Source organism: Homalodisca vitripennis, chromosome 1 (assembly GCF_021130785.1).
Source record: "Homalodisca vitripennis isolate AUS2020 chromosome 1, UT_GWSS_2.1, whole genome shotgun sequence".
Taxonomy (NCBI): domain Eukaryota; kingdom Metazoa; phylum Arthropoda; class Insecta; order Hemiptera; family Cicadellidae; genus Homalodisca; species Homalodisca vitripennis.
Genome location: NC_060207.1, coordinates 113583862 through 113611241, shown reverse-complemented (window position 1 = coordinate 113611241; position 27380 = coordinate 113583862). Strand labels below are relative to the sequence as shown.

The 27380-nt window shown below is 32.5% G+C and overlaps 1 protein-coding gene across 1 annotated transcript in view; it reads left to right on the top strand.

The window, feature by feature from the left end:
• The window catches only part of LOC124369612 (ABC transporter G family member 23-like), a 66952-nt gene that overhangs the window by 13760 nt on the left and 25812 nt on the right, over positions 1–27380 (top strand). Inside the window, exons 2-4 of the mRNA XM_046827664.1 lie at positions 20035–20165; positions 23720–23852; positions 24439–24593. Of these exons, the coding sequence (XP_046683620.1) occupies positions 20059–20165; positions 23720–23852; positions 24439–24593 (395 nt within the window). The 5' untranslated portion in view covers positions 20035–20058. The remainder of the gene's footprint in view (positions 1–20034; positions 20166–23719; positions 23853–24438; positions 24594–27380) is intronic.

The following is a 27380-nucleotide window of genomic DNA, read 5'->3' as shown; positions in this document are numbered from 1 at the left end:
TTTAGTTAATGAAAGCATTTTATTGTAAAATAATTGTTTTATAATTTAATACAATATTCAGAGATTTACTATAAAAATTACAAACATAAAATGAAATAAAATTTTCTATTGAAAATCAGAATGAATTAAACTTAAAAAGTTATAATCACATTTCCATGGGAATGTGTTCAAAAATTGTTTTAATAACAAAGTCTCTTCCTCTCTCACGGCTAGACCACTAGATCGATCTGGTTACCATTGCTACCTTGGCAACTGGTAACCATTCATTATAGTAATAACTTGGAGCCAAAATTATCTGAGGTTGTTCAATTTCATGGCGGGGGGAGAGGGCCCCCTGCATCATTACATAGCAGACCCAGGACTACAGACAAACATTCTCTAATACAACGAAACCTTTGCAAATTTATTCACTGAACTACAGTAAGTGTTAGTTTTTAACAAGTCTCTTAAAAAGATCTTAAAAATAGTTATTTGTGATAAAAAAGTAATTTATAATATCAGAACAATAAAATAAAAGCGTGACCTACATTATGTGGGATAGTAAACAACAAGTCTGCTGGTGAAGACACCAGACGAAATGTGTTGTTTTCCTATACACCAAAGTTCGTGGCATAACTAGAACTTATATTTTCTCGTATACTCACATTTTGAATTTCCAGAATATGCAGTTGATACACGAGGGCTTAACTGGCTACATATTTTTGATTCTTATAAAATTATAATCATTAAGAGTGGTGTCATTTCAAACTTCACTTGTTATAGCTGCTGGCCTCCGATCTCCATTGTGTACTGGTACAATTACATACTTTGAACCAAACGTAGAACTTATGACCTACTAGCAATTCATCGTGGTGCATCTACAATAGGAACTTTTAACCACGATTTTATTAAAATAAAGCGTTCTTTGTAAACACGAAAACAACATGTGTCCTTTACAAAGAACCAGGCAGGGCCTTCTTAAAATCGTGTTGTTGTCTGTCTGTCTGTTCGTTTCTCCGTTTTTGCAACAACTCTCAATAGAAGGGTTGATAAATAGGATCAAGAGACTTTAAACATGGTAGTTAGGTTCGTACGGTCCACCCCAGCAATCATGAACGTTCATGGTCAAGGCCAGGTCGGCCGCCCATCTGTCTGTCCGTCCGTCCATCTGTGAAGTACGTAGAAATATACCTACTGTTGATTTTGGGATCAAAAGGTCAAATGTCTTTCGTCTAGCAATAAATCACATGAATATTGCTGTAAAGATTTCTCTACCTCTTTCTCCCCTCTCAAGGAGGGATTTACTAGTTTTGTCATACAAATTTGAGGAATTCCATTTATTTTTCTAGCCGTCTGAGCAATATTGCTTCATAAAAAGGATCTAGACACTTGAAGTTTGGAATATAGGTTTGCTCCAAGAAAGATGTATATCCTGTGTTTGAAAAGAGCAATATGTCCGTCTGCCTGTGTCTCTTTGTAATAACTTTTCCGTACTTTCTGTTGGTTACTTTATAAAACTTTACTTATTTTTATAGATTTATTTATTCTAACACTTGAACGTAAACAATGAAACCAATGAAAACTAGTTAGTCAACAAAAGCTGAAACATCTAAAAAACAAAATAACAAATAGGAATTCCATGTTAAACAATATCACCATTAAGGGAAGATAAGAGCAATGAACTCAATATGGTAATAGTTAAGTTAAGCTGTTGACCGCATCAGCATACTGTTTAGCTCGCATCAATATGTAAACCATGCAGTTAATTGTGTTATTCTGCTACCTACCTGCAGTAAGGTGTTAATATCTCCCTTAGTAACAAGCCAAATTTAGAGGTTTTAGTTTCGATAATGTTTATAAAATGTAGCATTTTTGTTTTTCAATGAGTTTTTAAGACCTATTGCGTCCTTACACTGTTTCAGTATAAGGTTTCTCTAGGCCACGGTTTTAAAATGGATGGAGTAAATAAAAATGTAGTTTGAACCAACAAAAAATGAGCTAAACAAGGAATTAACGATATTCAGTGATACTTTTTTAACTGGTTTGAGGTAATTTGATGAATGTTTGAAAACATGTCGTTATGAAGAAAAATAAAAATGGTGAGTAGAAGTTAAAATTTACTTTAAAAAGTTTAGTACTTCCTCTGATTCTAATTTAAAACAAAAGAATGTTTGTACACACTTCCGATCCAATCAATATAGTTATTACATTCTGAAATTAAACGGTATATAGTAATACATTATTGTTATAAACTATATTAATTACATAATTATAAAGCCTGATGCTGAAAACAATAGGTCTGGATAATGCATGAGTATTTGTTACTATAATGATTTATTCTATTTAGGCTACAATTTTAAATATAAGCTTTTTTATTTATTTTTAGAACATACTTGATACTGGTGCTAAAATTAAGTTTTCATACAGTAAACCTATTTAATTGGTCTATTTAATTTGGAGCTTCAGTGCACTTGATATGTTAATATAAAAAATAACTATTCAATGAGTGTTCCATAACTATTCCATAAAATCGTACCATCAGGCCATACCTGTTCGAACTAAATGATCACCCATCAAAACTACGATAGTTAAATTGATAAGTAACTGCTTGAATAAATCATTAGCGCTGAAGTTTTAAAACAAGAAATGTTACATTAGTCACCTACAAGCACAACGTATACAATACATTTATTTAACAACAATATAAAAATATATTAGTTATCTAAATATACTCACAGCATCATTGTAAACGTATGATTATATACAAACCAAGGTATTTTGCCAAATACTTCTCTTAAAAGGGGCACCAACTTCATAAAACTATAACAAAACAATTATAGACTCTAAAAGCATGGGGACGTCATTGTTATAATCTGTTTCCGAAAATCCTTTTGTTATAATACCGTATTGGTTCAATTTATAATTTATTAACTCTCAATTAAATAAAATTACAGCTAACTTTTAAACAATCTTAATGAAAATATAATTTTACTACAATGAAACGTTTTGTAGAAAAGTTTTTCTAGCATATCTCATCTTCAAAAAGTGAGAAGATTACCAAGTTACCTAAACGTTATATTTACACAATATATAAGAGCAATTTGAAGTCTTATAACAATAACAAAAACAAAAAGTGAAGAAAAGTACTTTTGTTTGGTATATATTTCAGTACTGTGCGATACTCCGATTGCGAATGTTGTGTAACACACTATGCAGGCGAGTTCTCAAAAAATCTCGCTAACCCAGTTGTTTTCCAGCTTTTTGTAGAAACAGGTGAAATCGAAAGTGGATTGGGTCGATTTAATTGGAGCTTACAAGTTTGGCGGTAGCGTTTGTCTAACAACTTGATGCCCGATACCGGAAAAGGTAACATAATACTTAGGTATTATCTTTTACCTTTTCCAGTTTCATAGTCATGTCGCTGTCACCTATGAAATGAGTAGCACAATTAAAATAATATTGTATAAAACTAAACAGAAAATATTTGTAATAAAGGCAATATTAAGAAAATCTTCTCGATGTAAATTACTTTTGAAATGTGTAATTGACTTTTGTTTTGTGAACTGCATAATGTTTATTTTTCACCAATACTAAAAAACAGTTAATTTTAATTTTCCTTTGTTACTTCCTATGTTGTTTAAAAACGTAGAATAGAGTTATGTAGAGTCAACTATTGGTTGCTGAAATGACTGTGAAAAATCAAAATTAGAAATTAGTTATCCTTCCGACTTATTCTCATAATATTCACAGCTAGTCACTTATTCGGAACACCAATAATTGAGATTTTACACCATTTAAAAATGTTTATGGGGCAGTGCTCATGATGTGTAGGGTTCTTTTACTTCATAAAAGGTTGTAAGGATAGTAAATGGGCTCGGGAACAAAGCTCACTATAATTATTGCCACCTTAATATATAGCAAAAGAAAACATTATGACAGTATATAACTCGTTTACTGTATTTGCTTGTTTTACAGGAATTACAGGTTATGTGCACTGACAAAACAATGTTCACCGTAACCGTAGTACAAGGAACAACAATGTATTAAATCAAGCATATACACTCTTGTTGAGGACACAAAGTTTGTTTGGTTAAATATCTCTAAATTTGACAGTTTATTTTTTCTGTTTTTTTGTTTGTTTCTTCTTTTTAATATATATATATATATATATATATATATATATATATATATATATATATATATATATATATATATATATATATGATCAGTTTTAGTATATGAGTGTATGGGATTATGCAATATATATATTAAGGCAAACATTTTACTTCTAGACATTTTTGACGTTATTGGACCTTGATCTTGCGCTCTGTGAGTAGTTAGTAAGGTACTGTAGTCTACAATTCTGGACTACGTCTCTTGCAGTTTATAGCGAGCCGACCAGTAAAGAGGAAAGCGATGGACAGTGTAGAGGTGGCCGTGTGTTGGGTTTCGGGTGATGGCTGGACAGGGAAGTGTGGAGTGCCAATATTTGCCTGACCCACAACTCGCTGGCACGTCCTCTGGCTCTAGTGGGTCACGGAGTCTGAGGCAATCCTCAAACAAAAGGCGCAAATCCTTGGTCAAGTGCCTCGGCCTCTATTTACTATTATATATTATGACGATTGTTGTGTCTAATGCATTGCTAAGAAAAAGGGTGATAATTTGAAAAGATTTTATTATATATTTGTCTTATATTTTATGTAGATCTCATAGAAACACAGCTAATCACACTCAAAACAGAATTTCCCGGACAATAAATCTTTTCAGATCATGACCAAATAATTCATAACTAACATAATCTGAAAAGTGATATACATAATATGTGCTTGTGTGTTTATGGGATTACGCAGTATAACGCGAGACTGTGAACACGATAAGAGCTAAAATGTTTATAATATCGGACTAAATTTGGTACAAAGGCAGTACTTGCACATAGCTTGGTTGTGTTCGTTAGCTAGTCTTAACTAAACAAGAGTTTCAAAATGGTGGCCATTCATATTCGAGCAAACGTTTTAACACAACTAATATACAACAGAGACCCAAATCGAAGAATTTTTTTAATAAATTAGATAATTATAAATTATACAAGATGGCGATCATTCAAAGTTGTATAGCATATATATGGCCACCATATATATGTATATATATATATATATTTATTTATTTATTTTTATATATTATACAAACATATATAAATTATTATGCATTATAACTTAAAATGTCTCTAGAATTCATAATGTTTGTTCTAACACGTTTTTGGATCTCATAAGATTTACAGATATTGGGCATACTAAGTTTCAAGTAGTATACAACATTGCGGGAATAATTTTGAACACGATAACTACCGTATATTCAGACTAAACTTGGTACAGAGACAGTATTCACACATCCCTTGATGAAGTTGGCTAGTCTTAACCAATAAAAAATTTTAAGATGTTTAAGACCACCACTCAAATTTGTTTTATAATACAAATCTAAATTGATACTTTTCATGCAAAAAATTAATTTAAATTGCTTCTTAAAAATTAAAACTAATTTTAACAATCCGACTTAGATGAAATATGATAATTTGCTAAAATTTAATCAGGGAATATCCTCATACAATTTCTTTTATGAAAAATTTTGTTTTTAAAACTATTTACACTGAACTGTCAATAAAATGTGAAATAATCAATATCACATATTATCGTCGCTTATAGCCCATACACGTTAACAAAATAATGAAAGCTGCAAAACATACGAGTATTCTTCAGAAAATGGGAATGGTGAACTATTAGTGGATATAATGTAACATAAATAGTAAAAATAGAGATTTTGGAAGCGGCGTGAGTTTTATGACATTTACAATGCAGTAAATGTTTGTAAATATCCAATTCAATCACTACGTCAGTAAGTAATTATATTTTGGAATTTAATAAATTAAAGTATTACCTAAAGTGAATGAAATAGCTATAATGTTTTAGTTTTGTAAAAATTATGTATTTTGATATCTTATGAAAATAAAGAATTCAACTTCAAATCAGAAGCTATAGAAATATATTTTGGAAAATATAACAGTGTAATATATGGTGCTTAAAGGAAGAAAGTTTTTAAAATAATTTGGCACTATTTACATTTTCATTAGTGGAAACATAGGCTTTGCACAAACTTCTGCACTGAAAGTTACAATAACGTGATTTTATAGTAGCAAGGGAAAGTAAACCTATAAGGAAATGATTAACTATACTTTATTATTGATTGGAAAGCAAATGTTTAATTAATTTAGAAACTAGTAAAACTAGGAAAAACTAGTATAACCGATCAGTAAAACATTCTAGGAAAAACATGCGTCACGTGATCAATCCGCCAACAGTTGCGGAACAAAAAGTTATCCCAGCAACTTCAACTCAATAATTAAGACACTTTGTGCTGTTCTATTTACTATTTTGATGTCTAGAAAGGTGGTGGTCTTAATGTTTTCAGAAGTATTTCATAACATAGCAAGATAACATATCAGTGTGTTAAATCACAATATCTACCTGTCATAGTTGATATGATTTTATTTAATACAAATACTTTGAACGGGATTTTAATCCATAATCGACCATTCAGATAAAAAAATAAAGCAGCTCTTTACATCACTTCTTAAATATTTCCCCTTAAAATGTTACGTTTAACTGAAGTATACTGTACTATATACGAGGTACTATATGATATTAATTCTAGAACATACTATTCTTTATGAAACACATGTGTTAACGTTAGTGTCAGGAATATCAACCAGTATGGAATAATCACAACGGTTCATATATCGAGGTCCAGGTTGCTAATGTCATTTTCATTTCACCATCAACGTCGTACACAAACAGGTAGTGAGCAGATAGAGATCATCCTTGGCCATAGCAGTCAGCGATCATCTCTTAATAATTACTTCTAGCATAGCATGTTAGTTAGTGATTTCCCACTGTAGTCTCCGACGTACGTAACACTCAATCCTATAAGTCTTGAGCAGATAGAGATCATCCTTGGCCATAGCAGTCAGCGATCATCTCTTAATAATTACTTCTAGCATAGCATGTTAGTGATTTTCCCACTGTAGTCTCCGACGTAACACTCAATCCTATAAGTCTTGAGCAGATAGAGATCATCCTTGGCCATAGCAGTCAGCGATCATCTCTTAATAATTACTTCTAGCATAGCATGTTAGTGATTTCCCACTGTAGTCTCCGACGTAACACTCAATCCTATAAGTCTTGAGCAGATAGAGATCATCCTTGGCCATAGCAGTCTGCGATCATCTCTTAATAATTACTTCTAGCATAGCATGTTAGTGATTTCCCACTGTAGTCTCCGACGTAACACTCAATCCTATAAGTCTTGAGCAGATAGAGATCATCCTTGGCCATAGCAGTCAGCGATCATCTCTTAATAATTACTTCTAGCATAGCATGTTAGTGATTTCCCACTGTAGTCTCCGACGTAACACTCAATCCTATAAGTCTTGAGCAGATAGAGATCATCCTTGGCCATAGCAGTCAGCGATCATCTCTTAATAATTACTTCTAGCATAGCATGTTAGTGATTTCCCACTGTAGTCTCCGACGTAACACTCAATCCTATAAGTCTTGAGCAGATAGAGATCATCCTTGGCCATAGCAGTCAGCGATCATCTCTTAATAATTACTTCTAGCATAGCATGTTAGTGATTTCCCACTGTAGTCTCCGACGTAACACTCAATCCTATAAGTCTTGAGCAGATAGAGATCATCCTTGGCCATAGCAGTCTGCGATCATCTCTTAATAATTACTTCTAGCATAGCATGTTAGTGATTTCCCACTGTCGTCTCCGACGTAACACTCAATCCTATAAGTCTTGAGCAGATAGAGATCATCCTTGGCCATAGCAGTCAGCGATCATCTCTTAATAATTACTTCTAGCATAGCATGTTAGTGATTTCCCACTGTCGTCTCCGACGTAACACTCAATCCTATAAGTCTTGAGCAGATAGAGATCATCCTTGGCCATAGCAGTCAGCGATCATCTCTTAATAATTACTTCTAGCATAGCATGTTAGTGATTTCCCACTGTCGTCTCCGACGTAACACTCAATCCTATAAGTCTTGAGCAGATAGAGATCATCCTTGGCCATAGCAGTCTGCGATCATCTCTTAATAATTACTTCTAGCATAGCATGTTAGTGATTTCCCACTGTCGTCTCCGACGTAACACTCAATCCTATAAGTCTGATTTGTTCTAACTGTTTCAATCTCGAGTGATTTTTAAGACATCGCGTGTAACTGTACAGGTTAAATTGTAAACCAACTTTATTCAGTGCTAGCAGTCATCCACGGCTTGACACACAATTTCCAAATCGAAAGCCATATCTATCTTAATGAAAACATTTATTATGTAATATAATGGAGTCCTACAATATTTTTAAACATAAATAGTCATATCAGGTTAAGATCATTTCAGTATCTATGGCTAAGAAATTCAAAACGTAAATACAATTTTGAATGCTTATAATGTATATGTTGTTGCATGTATAAATATATACATTGAAGTGTCGAAAACCTAATTTGATCAATAAGTGTTAACATCTGTTTAGACTTATTTTCTATCTAAGTTATTTCAAATACCGCAGTTAAGTTTGACTTTTGCCCCGATCAAGAAAATGTATACCAACAAAAACCAACTTCGATTAAAAAGTATCTAGTTTTGGGTCTTTTAATTTACGTACTTTCTATTAAAATTTGTAAAGTTTGTTTTTTATCCCGAAAAAAGGAAATATATAACTCACGTAAGACTGAAAAGTTAATGCCGATGAAATTCCAATCCGCTATTATTAATTTACGGTTCCACAGTTGAGTTTATGTTATTGCAATGACAAAGAAAATAAACATATATGTGGGTTTTGGTATCCAACTTACTGTAGGTTTATTTGCGGTCTGCGATGATTCTGGTAATATTGATGTTTACACCGATCCAGAAAATATGTTCATACGTAGGATTGAAAGGATTAATTTAGTAAAAAAGCACCAACCAAGGACTCTTGAATCCTGCTTCTCATATAAAAGGAAGAGTGTGCTATCTCTTCGCTTTTCTTTTAAATACAGTTAAGGGAGACGACCAGTTTCGATAACCATATGTGGAAAACACTTATAACTTTGTTCATCGAGGTGGGTTTTAGAACACCGTATAAGTACGAATTTAAGTGCATTAGATGGTTTATTCGTCACTGGTGCAATCTACAATAATAATTATGTAATAAACTTGTCTTTGCAATCTGCATGGCACTACTGATTAAGCACTGTAAACTTATTCAATATATACAAAAATTAAACGTAAACACATGTTTCTGTCACCTTGGTGAACTTCATCCGAAAGTTTCAACAGCTACTTGTTGTCAATTAACTTTGAAGTACAAGTCGTAAACATTAAACAAATTTTTCTGAATTATTAAATATTCTGAGAAACTTTTCTAATGTTTCTTACCTTTTAAACGTTCCTTGGGCAACTAAAAATAATTCAAAACTAAAATTAGCCGAATCAGTCCATGCGTTCTTGAGTTTTAGTGAAACTAACAAACGTAATTTCACTCTTTTATATACAGGGTGTAACAGAAAGGTTGGACTGGTTATGTACTTTCAAATTCTGTGTGTGATTCTAAGCTAAAAATGAAGACTAACTTTTTCCAATTTCCACTTCGTTTAGCCACTAACCGATATTTTGTATTTTTGATTAATAAATTATAATATCTACAACTAGTAAAGCTAAAGAAACCAAATTAGAATTGGCACATGAGATTGAATAGGTAGGAGGAGAATAAAAAAAGATGTGTTATTTTCTTAAATATTAACAACATGGCGTCTGTTAAACATTTTAAAAGTCACATAATAAAAAACGAGTTTGGTTATACAACATGTACTAGACACCAAATATTTGTAGAATTTTATTGCAATTCCAACGGTACTTGCTTTAACGGAATCCTTCAGCCATAAGGGGGCACGACCACTTTAAAGGTACGCTTGCACAAGATGTGAGCAGTGAACATTTTGTCTTTTGATAGGTATCAGCTGTTTTCCATGGGTTATTACAATTTTAAAAGCCCAGCTAGTTACTCGCTTTTAAAAGTTTAGATTTTTGGATGGAGCGGAGTTAGTTACTAGTTATTGCACATGCGCTCAGCGCTTCCTTGCCACTGCACATGCAACCGTAGTTTCTGTACATAGTCAATGTCTTGGATACAAAAAATGTGCTCCAGGATGTCGCATTGTCTACAAAAGCTGATTTTCAGACTTGTCAAAAAGTTAGTTCCAGTTTTATTCAGTTGAGGTTGAACGCGCGCTATCGTTTGTCTTAAGTTGTTCATGTTTGTAAAACATTTTGTTTGTTAGTTTTAGAGATATTATACGGAACTGTTGAACTGTAAAATATGGTAGATGTTTGTTCAAAGAGCAAAACACTAAAGCTAGCAGAGGAAAACCATAAATTTTAAGTTGGGAGAAAAAATGAGTTTTTCTTTGTTAAAGATAAGACAGACATGTCAGCCTTATACAATATGTAATATCTCGTGGAAGTGCTAATGGAAACAAATGGTACAATCTAAATAAACAATATTCTACTGTTCATAAAAATTTAGAAAACAATATCTAAAACAATACAAACTCACAGATTAAAAATTACAAACCTTGAAAAAGTCTCTTGGTTTGGAAACACAAGTTTTTGCGCAACGAAAAAAATGAGCAAACTACTAAGACATCTTATTTTGAGACATATTCTACTAACAATGATTAGGCCTTTCTCTGATCCCGAAATAGTAAAGGAGTTTGTTATAACTGTTTATAAAACATTTTTCTTACAATTCCAGAACAGTAAAGAAATATTGGATGGTTCTGCAAAATTACAGCTGTTCCATTCAAGTTGCATGAGAAGGTCAAAGGACCTGGCAGCAAATATAATGTTGAATCTGAAAATATTTTAATCTTGCCGTTGGCACATTCACAGACATTACATCTACTTCCAAATTGCATTTGATTGTCAAAGACTTGTCTAAAGATGGTGGAGTAAAAGATCTTTTAGGAATGGTTCCAATGAGTGGGCAAACACGTGTTATTGATTATTTTGACAGATTATATGGAGTTTTTAATGATCAGTTTTGTTTATCTGTTGAAAAGAAACTTATTAAATGATAACTTGATAAGGTTCCACTGCATAATCCATCAAGAAAATCCTGCCACAAATTTCGGGCAATCTTTAAATTAGTTTTGAAAACAGTGGTAAGCATAAACAATTTTATCAGGTCAAGAGAATTAAACCACAGAATATTGAAAGAGTTTTTAAGCCTACTTATATCACAATATGCAGATGAGCTTTACTATATAGAGGTGAGATGTTTTATCAAAAGTAGAGTTTTAGACCAATTTTTCAATCTTCGTCATGAGATAAAATATTATTTTTGTCTGAAGTTGTTGATTTAGGTTGGTGGCTGAAAGTTGCAGTTATTACAGATACCATGGGGTTTGTTGACGAAAATGGAAGGGAACATAGAAATCATCACAAAATGATAAGTATTGTTTTTTCTCTGGAGAAAAGGCTTTCTATGTACTGTACATTTATTTACATACGGTATACACCATTTCACATTTGTTATAGGTATTATGAAAATACAAGAGGCTTGATATAAACAACTTACATAAATAGTTTACATGCATACATGCTAAAGCAAACAGAAGCAAAAAAATAAGCAAAACAAGTGCCAAATAACATCAACATCGTGAATAAAAAGAAAAATTACAACAGCAATATAGTTCATAAACAAGTGCAACATGAAGGTGGAACCGTAAAAAAGACTTAATTAAAGTACCGGTAGCGTATAAAATATAGAGTTACTTATATACTACTGAGACTTACATATGCATATGAACAAATACAATACGAAAGAAAAAATAAAGATTAGCGTAGCCTATGTTCATTGATATATATAAAAAAATCACAAGAAACCATTTCCATTTAGCAAAATATAAAACATGCTACAATACATGCAAATTTTGATGCTATTATAATACTATATGAACAAAAGTGTTAAGAAAATAGCAAGCAATATATAACATTCACAAGAAACCATCTCTATTTAGTGAAATATACAATATGCGACAATACATGCAGGGTTTGATGCCATTAAATATAAACAAAAGTGTTAACAAAAAAAACAAAAACAAAAAAACAGCAAGCAAAATATAACGTACATTGAAGAACTCGTTGCACAAAGATTTATCTTGTTCAATCATTTTTGAAATAAAACTGAAATGAAATAAAAAACGTTTCCGAGATACCAAAGCTTATATCAGGCCGCAAAGAAAAGATTTCTTTCAGGTTTTGTTATTTCAGAAAATATCAGGATATATTTTGTTTGGTTGAAATTCCGTGTGCAATAACAACAAGAAATGTGTTTCAACTGTCCGTTTGTGGGTATCAAGCCAGCGACTTGGTAGCTCTTCAGCAAGACAGAGCTCAAAGGTTGTTTTAAGAAAAATAAAAGACGAAATCTCAAGCGAGTTCTGTAAACTAGTCGAAAAGGATAAGTTCTCTAACTTAACGGCATGTGCGTAAATGATTCTTTGCACATTTGCATCCACTTAAGTCTGTGAATCTACCTTTAGTAAGTTGAACTTCATAAAAAATAAGCATAGATCCAGACTCACAAACGACAAGGTTGAAACTCTGTTAAGATTATCCGTCACTTTACAGCCTTCTAATATCAACGCAATACTCCAGGAATGTGACATATTCAGACCTTCAACGTCAACATTATTAGAATATGAAATAGCTACAGTAAAACTTGTTTACTAACCTTGACATATACACACATATACATTAAGTTATTACATTTACATTTGTGTCCAGTGATTAGTAACTAAAAATAAACCTTAATGTAAACTTTCTTCTATTTTCGATAATCTTTAATAAGATTAGTGTTTCAAAACATATTTAGTTCACTTATAATGTACTAGGACTTTATTGTAATATATGTGTAATCAGAAAAAAAACTAAATATATTTACTTGCGGCCCTCAGATTAATGTGAGACAATTAATAAGGCTCGTCACGAAATCGTAGTGAGGGGTCCTGTGCTAAACCAAATAATTATCAATTTTTCTCTCTACATTTACAATTGGACTTCAGCAATACGTTAGTTTAGTGGTGTGCTATACTGATTAGAAATATAAGTAGGGATATTTTAGCTTAATATTATGTTTAAGTTTTCATGATTAACAGGTTAAAAGTTTAAGTGAAATTGCTAATGGCTATTAGTATTTGGGATTTGTGTGCGCATACAGAATTTTGGTTGAATTGAATTATATTTCCTACGCCAACGTTGAGTTTGCCATGTAGCCCTACCAAGAAAATGTTGACAAAATTATCATCCGAACTCTCGATATATACGTATATAATATTCAGGGTTCGAGTCCCGGCGGAGCAAGCACTCTGTGTAATTTAATGTTTATTGAAATTAAATCGCATCGTTTATAATCGTTTATTGAAATATGTAGATATATATATATATATATATATATATATATATATATATATATATACGCAATAAGGAGAAGCTTTCTTCTGTCAAAAAAACTGGTAAGGTGAATTTTATAACAGTCTTTAAATCTGTAGTAAAAGATAGTAAATTTGTCTTTGATATCTGCATTACAGTATTAAGGATTGCATACTTAATATATGCTCAAATATACTGAAAAAGTATATTGTTTTCAAATTGTTTTATCTTTTTAAACTCTGTCGTCAGGAGTGCTTATCAACAATAGTTGAAATATAACTGTCACTATACAGTCTACTCTATAGTTTTCAAGACTATACATGTAAACAGATTAAAAATTTGAGTCAAATTAGTTCAACATATGGTTGTGCTGTCATATTCCATGTTTACACAGAACAGTTTAACAGTCTCTTAATTACGTACACTTAATTAATGACATGTGTTTGCAGTACCTTGATGTCAGAGATGAAATAAGTCAGTCAGAGCATCTCTCTCTCAAATATAGTTGAACTTTACAGACTAGTGGGGCTAGAAGAATTTCATTTCTGTCTCTCTGTGTCCGTAAACCTGTCTGCATATATCTTGAAAACAAACTGACCTATAAACTTGAATTCTTACATGAAGCTTCACATTTATATTTACAGCACTGAGCCCGATGGTTGTGCATGTAACTCTATGGGAATTGGCACCAATAAAATGGTGGAATAAATAAATTAGTAAGACAGTGTGAACTTTTAATTCATAGAACGAAATCTTTTTAGGATATAAATGTTAAAAGACGGGGTTTAGACCTTATTTCATCGCAATGGTTTGCTCTGCCCCTTCCCTAGTTCACCGGAACTTATATTTGACCACTGCTATGACACTTGCCTTAAAGTACAAAAATGTTATTATATCATGTGGCAAGATGTCTCCATAAAGACATAACCTGTAGAGTTTAAATTGTGCGTGAAGCTTTATATCTGTGTAGACACGAATAAGTTTTATGATTAAGTTTAGCTGGGCATCACTGACATAATTTGTAGTTTGTCTGCCACGTTGGTGGTTGGTGGGGGGGGGGGGGGTTGTAAAGCTCCCTTCTTTGTACGATTGTCTATATGTCCGCAGAACATCTCGTGAATGAAGTAGTCAGCTACATACAATATATTATTATTATTATTATTATATATATATATTTTTATATATATAAAAATTATATATATATAGTATTTTGAATGTGATAGAAAGAATATGTGAATATAGTGTACTGTTTTTCAACGGGAAATTGCGTGCGAAGCCGCGGGCAACTGGTAATATATATATATATATTATCTTCAATAAGATAGAAAAAAATAGAAGAAAAGAACATAAAATTCTCTATATTTTGTCGTAAGACATTTTCAAGAGTATATATATATATATATATATATATATATATTAAATTGTATAAATGGCAATAGCCTTATTTAATTTAAATAAACATTGAATCGCAAAAAGTACTTGCTCCGCCGGGAGTCGAACCCGGATCTCTCACTTGCCGGGTGAATGTGCTACCATTACACCACAGAGCGCTCACTTTTCCCGATTCAATTATTTTGTATTTGGCCGTATCTGTCACATATGTGTTTAAATAAGCAAACTAACATATGATCGGAAGACCAAATACCTGTCAAACGACTTTTATTTACATTAAATTGTATAAATGGCAATAGCCTTATTTAATTTAAATAAACATTGAATCGCAAAAAGTACTTGCTCCGCCGGGAGTCGAACCCGGATCTCTCACTTGCCGGGTGAATGTGCTACCATTACACCACAGAGCGCTCACTTTTCCCGATTCAATTATTTTGTATTTGGCCGTATCTGTCACATATGTGTTTAAATAAGCAAACTAACATATGATCGGAAGACCAAATACCTGTCAAACGACTTTTATTTACATTAAATTGTATAAATGGCAATAGCCTTATTTAATTTAAATAAACATTGAATCGCAAAAAGTACTTGCTCCGCCGGGAGTCGAACCCGGATCTCTCACTTGCCGGGTGAATGTGCTACCATTACACCACAGAGCGCTCACTTTTCCCGATTCAATTATTTTGTATTTGGCCGTATCTGTCACATATGTGTTTAAATAAGCAAACTAACATATGATCGGAAGACCAAATACCTGTCTTATTTGGTATATTATATATATATTATATAATATATATATAATATATAATATATATATATTATATATATATATAATATATATATATATAATATATATATATATTAGCAGTTGCCCGCGGCTTCGCACGCAGTTTCCCGTTGAAAAACAGTACACTATATTCACATATTCTTTTTCTATCACATTCAAAATACTCCTGACATAATTGATAGTCGTTCCTTAGTGAGCCTCTTGGGCACATTATGAAGGTATGTACCATATTTCCTGCCTCTATCTTTCATGGTTTTTGCTAGGCGTTGATAAGTTATTCTGAACAATTAATTTATATGGATGAATCTCGATAAACTAATTAGGTTATAAAGAATCAAATTCGGTCTGTTAAAATTAATTTTCTGTCTAAGATATTTCCAGTATTGTTGAGGAGTGTGCTTTCAAGAAAATGTACCAACGAAAACTAATTCGATCACAAAGCGTCTTCTTTCAGTGCTTTTCATTTAACTTCGATCTAACCAAATTCGATTACCTTATGTGCAAACATTCACGGATTTGTACTATGAGGTTGTTATCATAATAGCGTTGAATAGTATTTTCATTGCATTAGTACATTTTTACTTTTAAATGTACTATTGTGACAAAATAAGCTACGGTATAATAAAGATTTTTCTAAAAAATTGTAGCTATGTTAAGAGAAGAATTATGGTATAAACATTATTTATAATTAATCAAATTAAATAATAATGGATGTTTTATAATAAGCAATTAAAATAGGTCAATAATATTGGTTTAATAAATACGATTATTTAAATTTTTTAATAAAATATACAGTTACTGATCTTCCTGTGAAGCTTGACCATCTAGAATCTTATAGTTAGTAGTGCAAATTGTGTATTTTCACTTTACAAAATTCCATCGATTTGTAGCACGTTTTAAACTTTGAGAAACGACCCACGTCAGTGCCTAGTGGACCTTTATTGACTTCGTTAAGGGATTCTGGCCACACAGCAAAAAACAAGGTGGAATACTTAGCGTTGATGGGAAGAATTAGTTATATCTCCAATTTTACATGTTCGATAAGGAAAGTGCTTAATAAATCCAAATGCTATTTAAACGGATTCTATTAATAGATTGTCTCTTTTATAAATCAAGCAGTTTTACATTTTTTTTTATTTGTATTACTCACTAAACATTACATCCGGAACCAAATAGGAGAGGCATATTTCAAGGTTATTTGTATGATGTAAACAAAGAGAAAATACGGTATACAAAGAAGAGAAATGTCTGTATATTAACAGTTTGTTTCACTTCCATTCCCTCTACCTGTTGTTAGCTTTGACTTTGTCAAATAATTAAATCTGTTATGTAAACATGTCTATCTTAGTACAGCTGAATTATCTCAGGATCTTTTAGAGAATGTGTTGTGTTGTTATAAGAGAACAAATGACTGAAAACTATAAATTTATGTTTTATTTTTCTAGAACAACACATAATAAAATAACAGTAATAATATTGAAGATGAAACTGACATCAGTTGTTATAAAACAGCTGGTGTTATGATTAAAACTTTCATAAAGCGAACAGTAAATTATCATCACATGTGTGAAGTCAATTTATAAATTGAAAGTACCCGTAGTAATAAAATTTTATTAAAAGTTGTACAGTTTAACTTATGAAGATATTTATTATTTTCTAATATCTATTTTCTATTTATTATATTCCATGTTGTATTACCATTCTAAAGCCAATGACTTCTTGTAAATACTATTAAATGAAAAATGAGCGTTGGCATGCCATATTAAATATACTCGTATTTATTTATAGTTAATTTGAAGAAGACTATTACATTGATATGTGCTGGATTGTTGAATCTTCATATTCGTTCTTACTGTGGCTAATGTTTCTAGAGAAAGGATGTACTAAAAAACAAAACATGCGGGAAAATTCAACAAAGGCAACTTGCAAAGTACCAGCTAATGACGATTATCTATAAAAGAACGTGGTTATAAAAACAAACATTCAATATAATTCCAAAGGACTTCCAGAAAGTCCATTCTATTATCTAGGAAAAATAATAGGAACATTAGAAGCAATCAACAAATAAAATAACCGCGATATGGAAGATAGCATTAGATTATCGCAAATTTGGTAGCCTTTGATAAAGAAGTCATATTGACCTGTGATTGAGTAAGCTTCAGTTACTCACGATAAAGATGCACACACCTTCACTAATTTGTAATTTTGCTTTACTTATTTTTAAGTTTCTGTACAGTATTAACTGGAAAACCGGTGATGACAATAGTAATCCCGTAACCCTAAGATTAGAATATTGTTTGATCAAAAACATACATATAGTTCTTTAATAAAACTGGTATAAAAAACTTTTCTAAATTTAAAATTAAATATTTCAGTAAATCAAAGATTTGTCGATAATTGTAAGTACAGTATTGACCTAAAGAACAAATGCGACTCCACGGCTTTTCATTGCATGCTTGATAGTTAACCTTCAATTATAGTAACAAATGTCAGATTGATCAATCATAGCGAAAGTATAATGGTTACGCCTCGCTGTTCCATGCCGAGTGAAGTGCACCCAGTTCTTGGCATTGGTGGCTCTGACGGCCTTGCGTACTACTGGTAGGCGCTTCCGGTGACCCCAACGGTCGGTAACACAGATCTTCCGCTCGACCGCACCTTGCTAATCGCTTTGTCTCTTTGTTGGACTTTTTGTACTTGATGGTATCTGACTCTATCATTCCACCTTTTAAATCCACTAATCTACAAGAGCAGCACTGATTCCATCTTTATCCCTGATATCAATTTGCATAATTGCCGCCTAATCATAATGGGATATTACTCAAAAATAGACCGAGGAAGAGTTGTTCAATCTGATATGGTTATAACAAACCCCTCAGTATAAATGATCATTTATTTTCTCAAAAGTTGCAGTTATACCGACACTTGTTGTTTTATTTCAGTACTATAATGATACTTCCGAAAATGAACATTCGTATGGTATTATGAATACGAATTGCATTTACTTATATCGAATCAATCATGTAATTTAGTGGATGTGGAAGTGATAGCATGTATTGTGTCCTACTTTCGTTTGATGCCATGGCAATGTATTCCTAGTTTCATAAATCAAAGCAATAGAAATGAAGTATAAATTAAATACAGTACATAACACTCAATTGCTATATAAAATTGCTCTAGTCGTAGTGTGGGAATTTAAAAGCAAAGACATTTTATTTAAAAATCTGGGACTCACTTTAAATGAAATTTTCGTAATATTGCAATGGTTAAATCCTAATTTAACAATTTATAACAATACAAGGTATGAGTATGCCACATCACAAGCAAAAATGTAAAATAATCAACTTTCTCTTACACAAGTTGCAGTAGAAGGTGATATAAAACATACATGGTTTCGTTACATAAAGTTAATGAACTAAATTAATCTGTTTTCTGAGTTTTCTAGTGAAGAATTGCAAACTTAAATACAATTTAGACATATCTCTAATCTACAAGTTAATAAACATTATTCTCATTTAGCTCCAATATAAATAGTAATAATTACTTAAATGAATATTATGTATTAGTTTCCGTATACGAAATAAAATATAAAACAGAACAATTCATTAAGAAACCAACAATATTAAAAGATAATATAGGGTACTTTTTAGTACAAAGTATTAAGGTAAAACATTACGAACGAGTTAGCGTTCATGAAGTTTACTAGATAGAGTAGTTTTTATTACCAAGAAAATCGAGAAAAACGAAGGAGAAAAGAAATAATAGAATGTGTGCAGGTACTCTTATTACTGGTTAGGTAAAAAAATACTATTATTAATTGTAATGCATCCTTTCTTTAGCGATAACTACAAAAATCTATATTGATAGAAAACTTATATAATATGCATATGTACATTTTCGCGTACACACATTTTCGCGAGATACATTTATTTATTACCATGTAATGTTATAAAAATAATTGCCTTCATCTAACATATTTTATAATAGATCCACTATAAATAGGACATTGAGTTGTACAATAGCAAACTGAATAATTTTTTCAAAAACAGTTTTGTGCCTCTTGCCATTATTGGCCGAAGTCAAGGTTCGGGATGTCGAGAAATTATTTATCTAAACATTTGTATTATGAATGTGATACAATTGTAACAGAAATTGACTTATTTTATGCAACGATTGTTTCTGCAAAAGTGGACTAAAAGGTCACCCACAACTTTGACAGGCATGACCAGAAGGAGTATCTGAGCAATGACAGTACCTTACAACCACATATGACATCGTAATATATTATTATTATTATTACGTATGTATACAATTGTAATTGAACCGAGTGTGATTGTTTCAGAATATGAAGCGATAACCAGGAGATATGGAAATGGAAGGAAGTGCGGTGATGGTGAGGGGGGCGTTCAAGAGGTACAGTCATTCTACTGTTGTATTGAGAGGCTTGGATCTCACAGTCGCAGATGCTACCATGTGAGTACCAGACTGTACAAGTAGAACTTGGCAATACTAGTACAATTAAGGGTTAGTGGAGTGACTATAATGTAGATCACCTTGTAGACGTGATATGTACACTCTCAACACCAGCAAGAATAATAGTTGGCAATCTTAAACATTGCAGTTGAAGAGTCTGTTTAAACATATGTAATTTGTTGTGAAAGGAATATATATATATATATATATATATATATATATATATATATATAATTTCAGAATAAGACATTTCAGAGCGCATTGCATTATTATGGACACTCTAAACTTAGATTACAAAATCTCACATAGTTGCGTCTAATATTTTGTATTTTAATATCAACTTCGTAGTATTAGAAAAACTTTGGAAAATGTGTGGAGCTGAACTGATGTTACAAAGTCACTTTTGAAGGGGCAAAAAGTGACCTTCACTAGTTTTTGTTGATAAAAATCATTTCTTTTGTTATAGCTTTTAATATACCTTTCCAAAGACAGGGAAAAAATAAAAGTTTTGTTATTCTGAAATAATCTGTAGTTATATCAAGTACTACTAAGTAAGTATTTCGAAATCAAAGTCATAGGTCGTAAAGGTCTGTGACTTGAAAATAACCGAACACCGATTGCACGACTTTAGTTGTCTTGACACGAGTACAAACAGTTCTTTGTTGATTTTTTATAGGAGAAGTTTCAATTATATCTATTCAATAAAGATAGTGGTGCCGTATTAATATCTCTCCCACAGTCTTTTCGGAAATGCCAGCTTACATATTTAAATGTACTGCCAATTGTTAAATATGCTGAAAAATTCCATTTCACTCATAAAAGAAAACAATTAGCTTAGGTGATAATAGCTTCAAAGAATTTTTTAGCCAGTTTCAGTTAAGTTATAAAATGATATTTGTTAAACTGTAGATATTCTCTCACTGACAGATCTATACATTCAACTATAGTGCACAAATTTTCGGAAATTTTGCTTAAGATGTGTACTTTACAGAACACACTGAAGTTTGCCAAATTTTATTATATTCTTTTTAAAAGGTAAAACAATTTGATGGTCTTAACACTGGCTTGAATTCTTCTAATGAGCTCTCATGTTTTAAAGGAAACATGCAAATCAAAATTTGATTCTTTCAAATGCTGTTAAACGTTTTTCTTATTTATTTTAATAAAAGTTACATATCGTAGTATTTTATTTTGGAAAAATATGGTCTGAAGGCTTTCAAAAATACAATAATATGTGCAAATATTTTGTGTGAATTATATTACTCATTGGTTACGAAGTGGTAAAGGTTATATTCAGTTCAATACGTGGGTACTTTGTGAAGTCCTGTGAACCATACACCTATGAACCATGGTTGGACGTTCGTCTACTTCCTCGTAAAAGTGTTACATTTCTTGCTTCATAGACTGGTATCTAAAACAGTTTAACCACAATGGACATGCTTCACTGACTCAGTGCTCCTGGCGATTACATTCAAGGTCGAATAGATTTATTACTACACATTGTGGTTAAGAGTAAGAATAATGTGAACATATTGTAGTCTATGATACCGATTTTCCTCGTAAGTACGAGAGCAACTCTTTATTCTTACTGGGCTACTACTTATTCTTCCCTTGAAGACCTTGAGTAAACTAAAAAATAATAAGTTCATTTGTTTGTATAATACCACTGATATTTATGCTGGAATGATGTGCATATTGGTTTTGTGTCTGCTGGAGGTTAGTATAAAGGCAACATTTTTACTTCTTCACAAACCTATTCTAACAATACTTACACAACGTATTATGTTTCAAAATAGTTATAACTATAATCAAGATTAATATTGACATAATATTAAATTATTGTAGAAAAATACTGACCAGTCAGTAAATCGCAGTAGCTTAGGTAAAATTAATTAAAATTCGGTACAAAAGCAAACATAAAAGCGTTTGAACTTCTTCCAACTTTCCCGTTCAAATTAAACATGGGATCCAAACGTTATAGGCTGTTTACATTAAAACGTGACGGAAATGATTCGTTGAGATTTAATACGAGATCTACAGCGACCATTTACGGTGGTACGAGAGCATTACGGTTTTATAGGCCGGCATGTTATTAACGAGGAAGCAGTTCCGTAGAAAAAAATCAACAGGTTACACGGTGATTGCGTCCTCGCCAGGGCCTTGGCCCGGAGTGTCCTTAGAGTTGCTGTAGTTCCGCTGGTACGTGAGGAAATGCTACCGTTGAGCGTATAATCACAGTTGCCTATCTGATTTTTTCCTCAGTCTATTCGTGTAAGAATGTTGTTTATTGTTCACTAAATGATATATCTTTTGTTATTTATGTTGTATAAGTATAAGCACAAACAGCCTTGTTCGTGAGGAACCGGCAGAGGAATTTTGCCTACGAAAGACATCGATAATCAGTCTGGCTAGTTTTGGAAGAGATTTAAATGGGAAAGAATGAAAAGGGTTATAATAAATCAGGTCAAATGAAAATTATTTTCACAAGTCAAGTTTTTTAGGTAGGCCACAGGCACTTAAAACACCAACATTGAGACACGTAACTATAAGTTAAATATGAGTCAGCCAACCGTTAAAAGTCCCATATATATAAACACACATACACACACTTTTTATTCTACAATACCATATTAATAATGTATTACTACGATATACTTACTTATATGAGAAAATTATAATTTTCATTCGTCATATTTGAGTAATAGAACAACTACATCTGCCTTCACAATTTTTACCAGTCTATAAGCCCAACGCTACTCCTACGAAATGGCTGTTCTGAGCGAAATGTAAATTCTTGATTGGGTCCACCTATTTTTGTATTATTCTGCCCTAAAAAATATTTTGCAGCAAATCGGTCATTCATTTCCAGTTATTTTCAGTAGCCGTAATATAATTATTATGGCCTCTCATTCATGATTTAATCTAGGGATATACTTCTTCTTAAACACTTGAGGTATACAAGCAGGATCTAGGAAGTGAAGTATGTATTCCAGCAAATAAGAAAAAAAAAACAATCTTACATATTTAAGTAAAAAAAAAAAAAAAAAACTGTAGTGGATTGATATGTAACAATTAGTTTTATTTATATACACATTAATTACTTTCTGTTGATGAAAAAACAATTTGTCTCAGTTATTTTGTCAACTATGGCTTTTTTGGTACGTTTTAATATTTTCTGGTATGTTTTATTCTCTTTGCTTAGTGCCTACAGAAATACATGGGAAATATATTGGCATAAATTAAACCATAATGCGTTTACTTTTTCGAAGGCGCTGTAGTATGAAATCTGCTTATACGTACTCGTTTGACTGGATTATAAATAAATATTCTAGTGCAGTATGAGGGAAAACTGTGATCATAACGTACAACAACAACTATTGTACTATAACTAAAGGTTAATTTCAATGGATTCTAACGGTTGATACAGTTCCAGAGTCGAGCCATTAGAGAGTAGATATTGTTTATTATACCATGTATGTTGCATATTTTCCAATTATGTCAGGCTTTATTTATTTAATTTAATTATACTCCATTATAACAGCGTTTATTTACAGTTATGGACTGCTGGGGCCTAGCGGATGTGGGAAAACGACCCTCCTGCGCTCCATCGTGGGGATGGTCCGACTTGACGCGGGAGACATATATGTTAAAGCTCATCAAAGACACAAAGTCGGCTACATGCCCCAGGTAACATCTTCTGTTTTTTAAGCGGCATTATTAATTAAATAAGTGATTTTAGTACATGTTTAGATATTACAATTTTAAACTACTATAGAATAATAATAAAAATATAATGTGTTACAATTTATGACGATTATTGTTTCCACAAAAATTACAACCGCTTTTCTTTGCTATAAGAAAAATAAATAGTACACAACCCATAAAAATATGAAGGGTTTATGTTGACAGTCAGAATTGGTGGTTTTATTCTTCTTACAAGTTCGTTGTAACTCCATAAGAGCGTTATCTACCTTTTATTATGACCATTACTGCAATGGATTCGGCTTTAGGATGACCCGTGTAGATACTCTGAATTTCAGGAAGAAGAACAACTGCAGTTTCGAAATCATTCCTCTATAGTCTCAGCAATGGTTATAATTTTGGAAAGTAGCAAGAATACATGTAACAAATATAGAGCGTGGTAGGAAATAAGGCGTAGTTCTATATATGTTTATAAGAAAAACCAAATATCATGTACAACACTACCCAATCAGAAAATAAATAAATATAGTATGACGTTAATGTACATCGATGTGTCGGGGTGCTATCGCAGGAGCTGGGGCTATACGACTACATGAGTATCATGGAGGCCTTCCATTTCTACGGGAAGCTGTATGGGATGGACAAGGAAGAAGTGAAGAGCCGTGGACAAGAACTCGTGGCCTTCCTGGAGCTTCCTGATAGCAAGAGACTGATCGGCACCCTCAGGTAGGCTTTTTATAGCCATCTATCTTAGTATTTGAGAAATATATAATCTCTAAGTCACAATCAACTGTTTTGCTTTCACGTTTATTCATATGAGTAGGTTAGATTTTTTTTAAAGCGCTTAATTAATGAGAATTGTAAATCTAAAGGTTTAATATCAACATGAGCTAGTGAACACATACAGCACACTAAACGTCAGGATATTAAAAATTCTGCTAAAGCCAAACATGAAATGCAATTCTATATAGCAAAATGCATGAAAATTACTTACTTTTATTCAGGGATAAAAAGAGAAACCAAATAAAGAAAATAACTTGTACAAAAAAGCATCAGATCAACAAATAATGATGAATAAACATGATCTATTAGTCTTGTAATATTGGTCATTATTTGATTAAGCTTTAGCCAATTACGAGACACGCAATCGTAAACTCATCTCTAGAAGTGTGTATGTGTTATTTATAGTTTTGTCTAAGCATTTGGTTTAAATAGGTCTCCATAGAAATACTTCATGAATATAACTTTGTAATTATTGTTTCGTTCGACTCGGTGAGAACTAAAAAGCTTAAGTTAGTTATGAAAACGACCACGTAAGTTTAAGAAATGATAAATTTTGTTTTGGGCAATATGTCGGATAGAAATGAAATGTTTTCCTGTGTTCTCTTTCAAATAATATAGTAAAGACAAAACACCCATATTCTGGAGCCAACTCATAATAAAAAATTTGTACTGGCAGACTCCGTTCATTTATACTTCTCCTAATATATTTTTGTACTGACATGAAAAATAAATGTCTTATTCTTAGAGCCTGCTTATATTATCTAATACATTCCCTGTCCTTAGGCTAGTAATTTGCGGTTGATGGTTCTGAATTAATACTGATAGTTGTCATCGTCATAGAAATTTACGAAAGCGCTTGCAAGGACTGAAATAGAATCTCCATGAATGAAATTGCAGGAACTACTATTGGTATTGTGCAGATACTTCCTTTAGTACTAGGTTTCAGGTATTCATACACACACACACACACACACACACACACACACACACACATATATATATATATATATATATATATATATATATATATATATATTTATGTAGTTAAGTTAAACCAGCGTCATTGGTCTTGATTTTAATTTTTTGTCATACTTCATTACGAATATCATGTTCACTCTAAATTAAAAAAGCTAACAGATATTTTCGTATATGCTGTTTGACGTAACACATGCTAGCTTTAGCTAGTAATAGATATGTAAAGGAATCAAATCAAATCAAATCAAATTCTTTATTGTTCATTGACATGAGACATGCATGGAACATGGTCAGAGATTATAAAACCGATTAATACTAAACAGAAGAATACAACATCACACATTTACATCACAGTTAAAAACAGTTTTAAAACATAAAATATTACAACTTAAACTACAAACTATCTTATCTATATCGTCCACTAGGCTGGAGCACCGCTCACCAGTTCGTTAATGGAGTAGAATGCTTGTCTTAATTAGGTATTTTTTAAAGTTGTTTTTAAAAGGACGTCTCAGTCTCGCACGCTGTCATACTAGAAGGCAAAGCATTAAAGATTTTAGGGCGCCCATATATGACATTGATTTTTTAAATGTGTTATTATGGTGTTGCGGAATGATTAGAGCATCTCTGTTTCTTGTAGAATACACGTGGTTAAATGATGGGAAGGATTGAAGGTTCTTAAATGTAAATGTGGCAACCGAATATATATAAAGTGATGGCAATGTCATTATGCTTTCCTAGGGAAAAACCTCCCGACAGCTCTCACGATGACCCAGACCACACATCAGTCGAACAGCCCTCTTCTGCAGTTTAAAAACCCTAACCGATCAACCCACCTGAAGCCGTCCCCCAGAAAATCAAATCCATATGTTAAAATGGGCACAAAGTAAACCAAAGTACACTAGCCTAACGGTATCTCTAGACAGAAAACTTGTTAGGTACCTTAAAGAGTAAATGCTGGCACCAAGTCTTTGACAGACATGACTGATGTGATTTGACCAATCAAATCTGGAATCAATGTGGAGTCCCAGGAAGCAGACCGTTGAAGAATGCTCGATAGGTATATTGTCAAGGAGAGTAACTAACGCACTCTCATTCTTGTGGGGTCTAAAGTGAACTATTGAGGTTTTTTCAGGATTGAGAAATAAATAGTTAGCAGAAAACCAAGAACTAAGACTCTTGAGTGAAAAAGCCAGCTCGGTGGAAAGAGATTGAGCTGTGTCAGCTTGAATAAGTACACTGGTGTCGTCCGAATATTGCACCAAGTGGCCCCTCACAGATGAGTTAAGGTCATTCACCGTATATATTAAATAAAAGAGGGCCAAGAATTGAGCCTTGCGGCACACCAACCTTGACCGGTAAGAGAGCAGACCTACCCCTACCCCCTTTGTTGGTGATCTCAACAAACTGAGAGCGACCAGAAAGATAGGAACGAAACCACTCTAGAGGGATGCCTCTGACACCGTACCTTTCCATTCTTGTCCAGGAGGCGTTGATGGTTGACGGTGTCAAAGGCACGGGAAAGATCACAAAAAATGCCCGCAGTATCACTGCCAGAGTCAACAGAAGAGAAGGCGGTATTAAGGAAATCATTTATCGCGTGAGTGGTTGATTTATCTTTTAAGAAACCCGAATTGTGAAGGAGATAGTAAGGAATTTTCGTTAAGAAAATTAATCAAGCCTATTGTGAATTAATCGTTCAAATATTTTGCTCAACGTGGGAAGTATTGAGATGGGGCGATTATTGGTTAACTG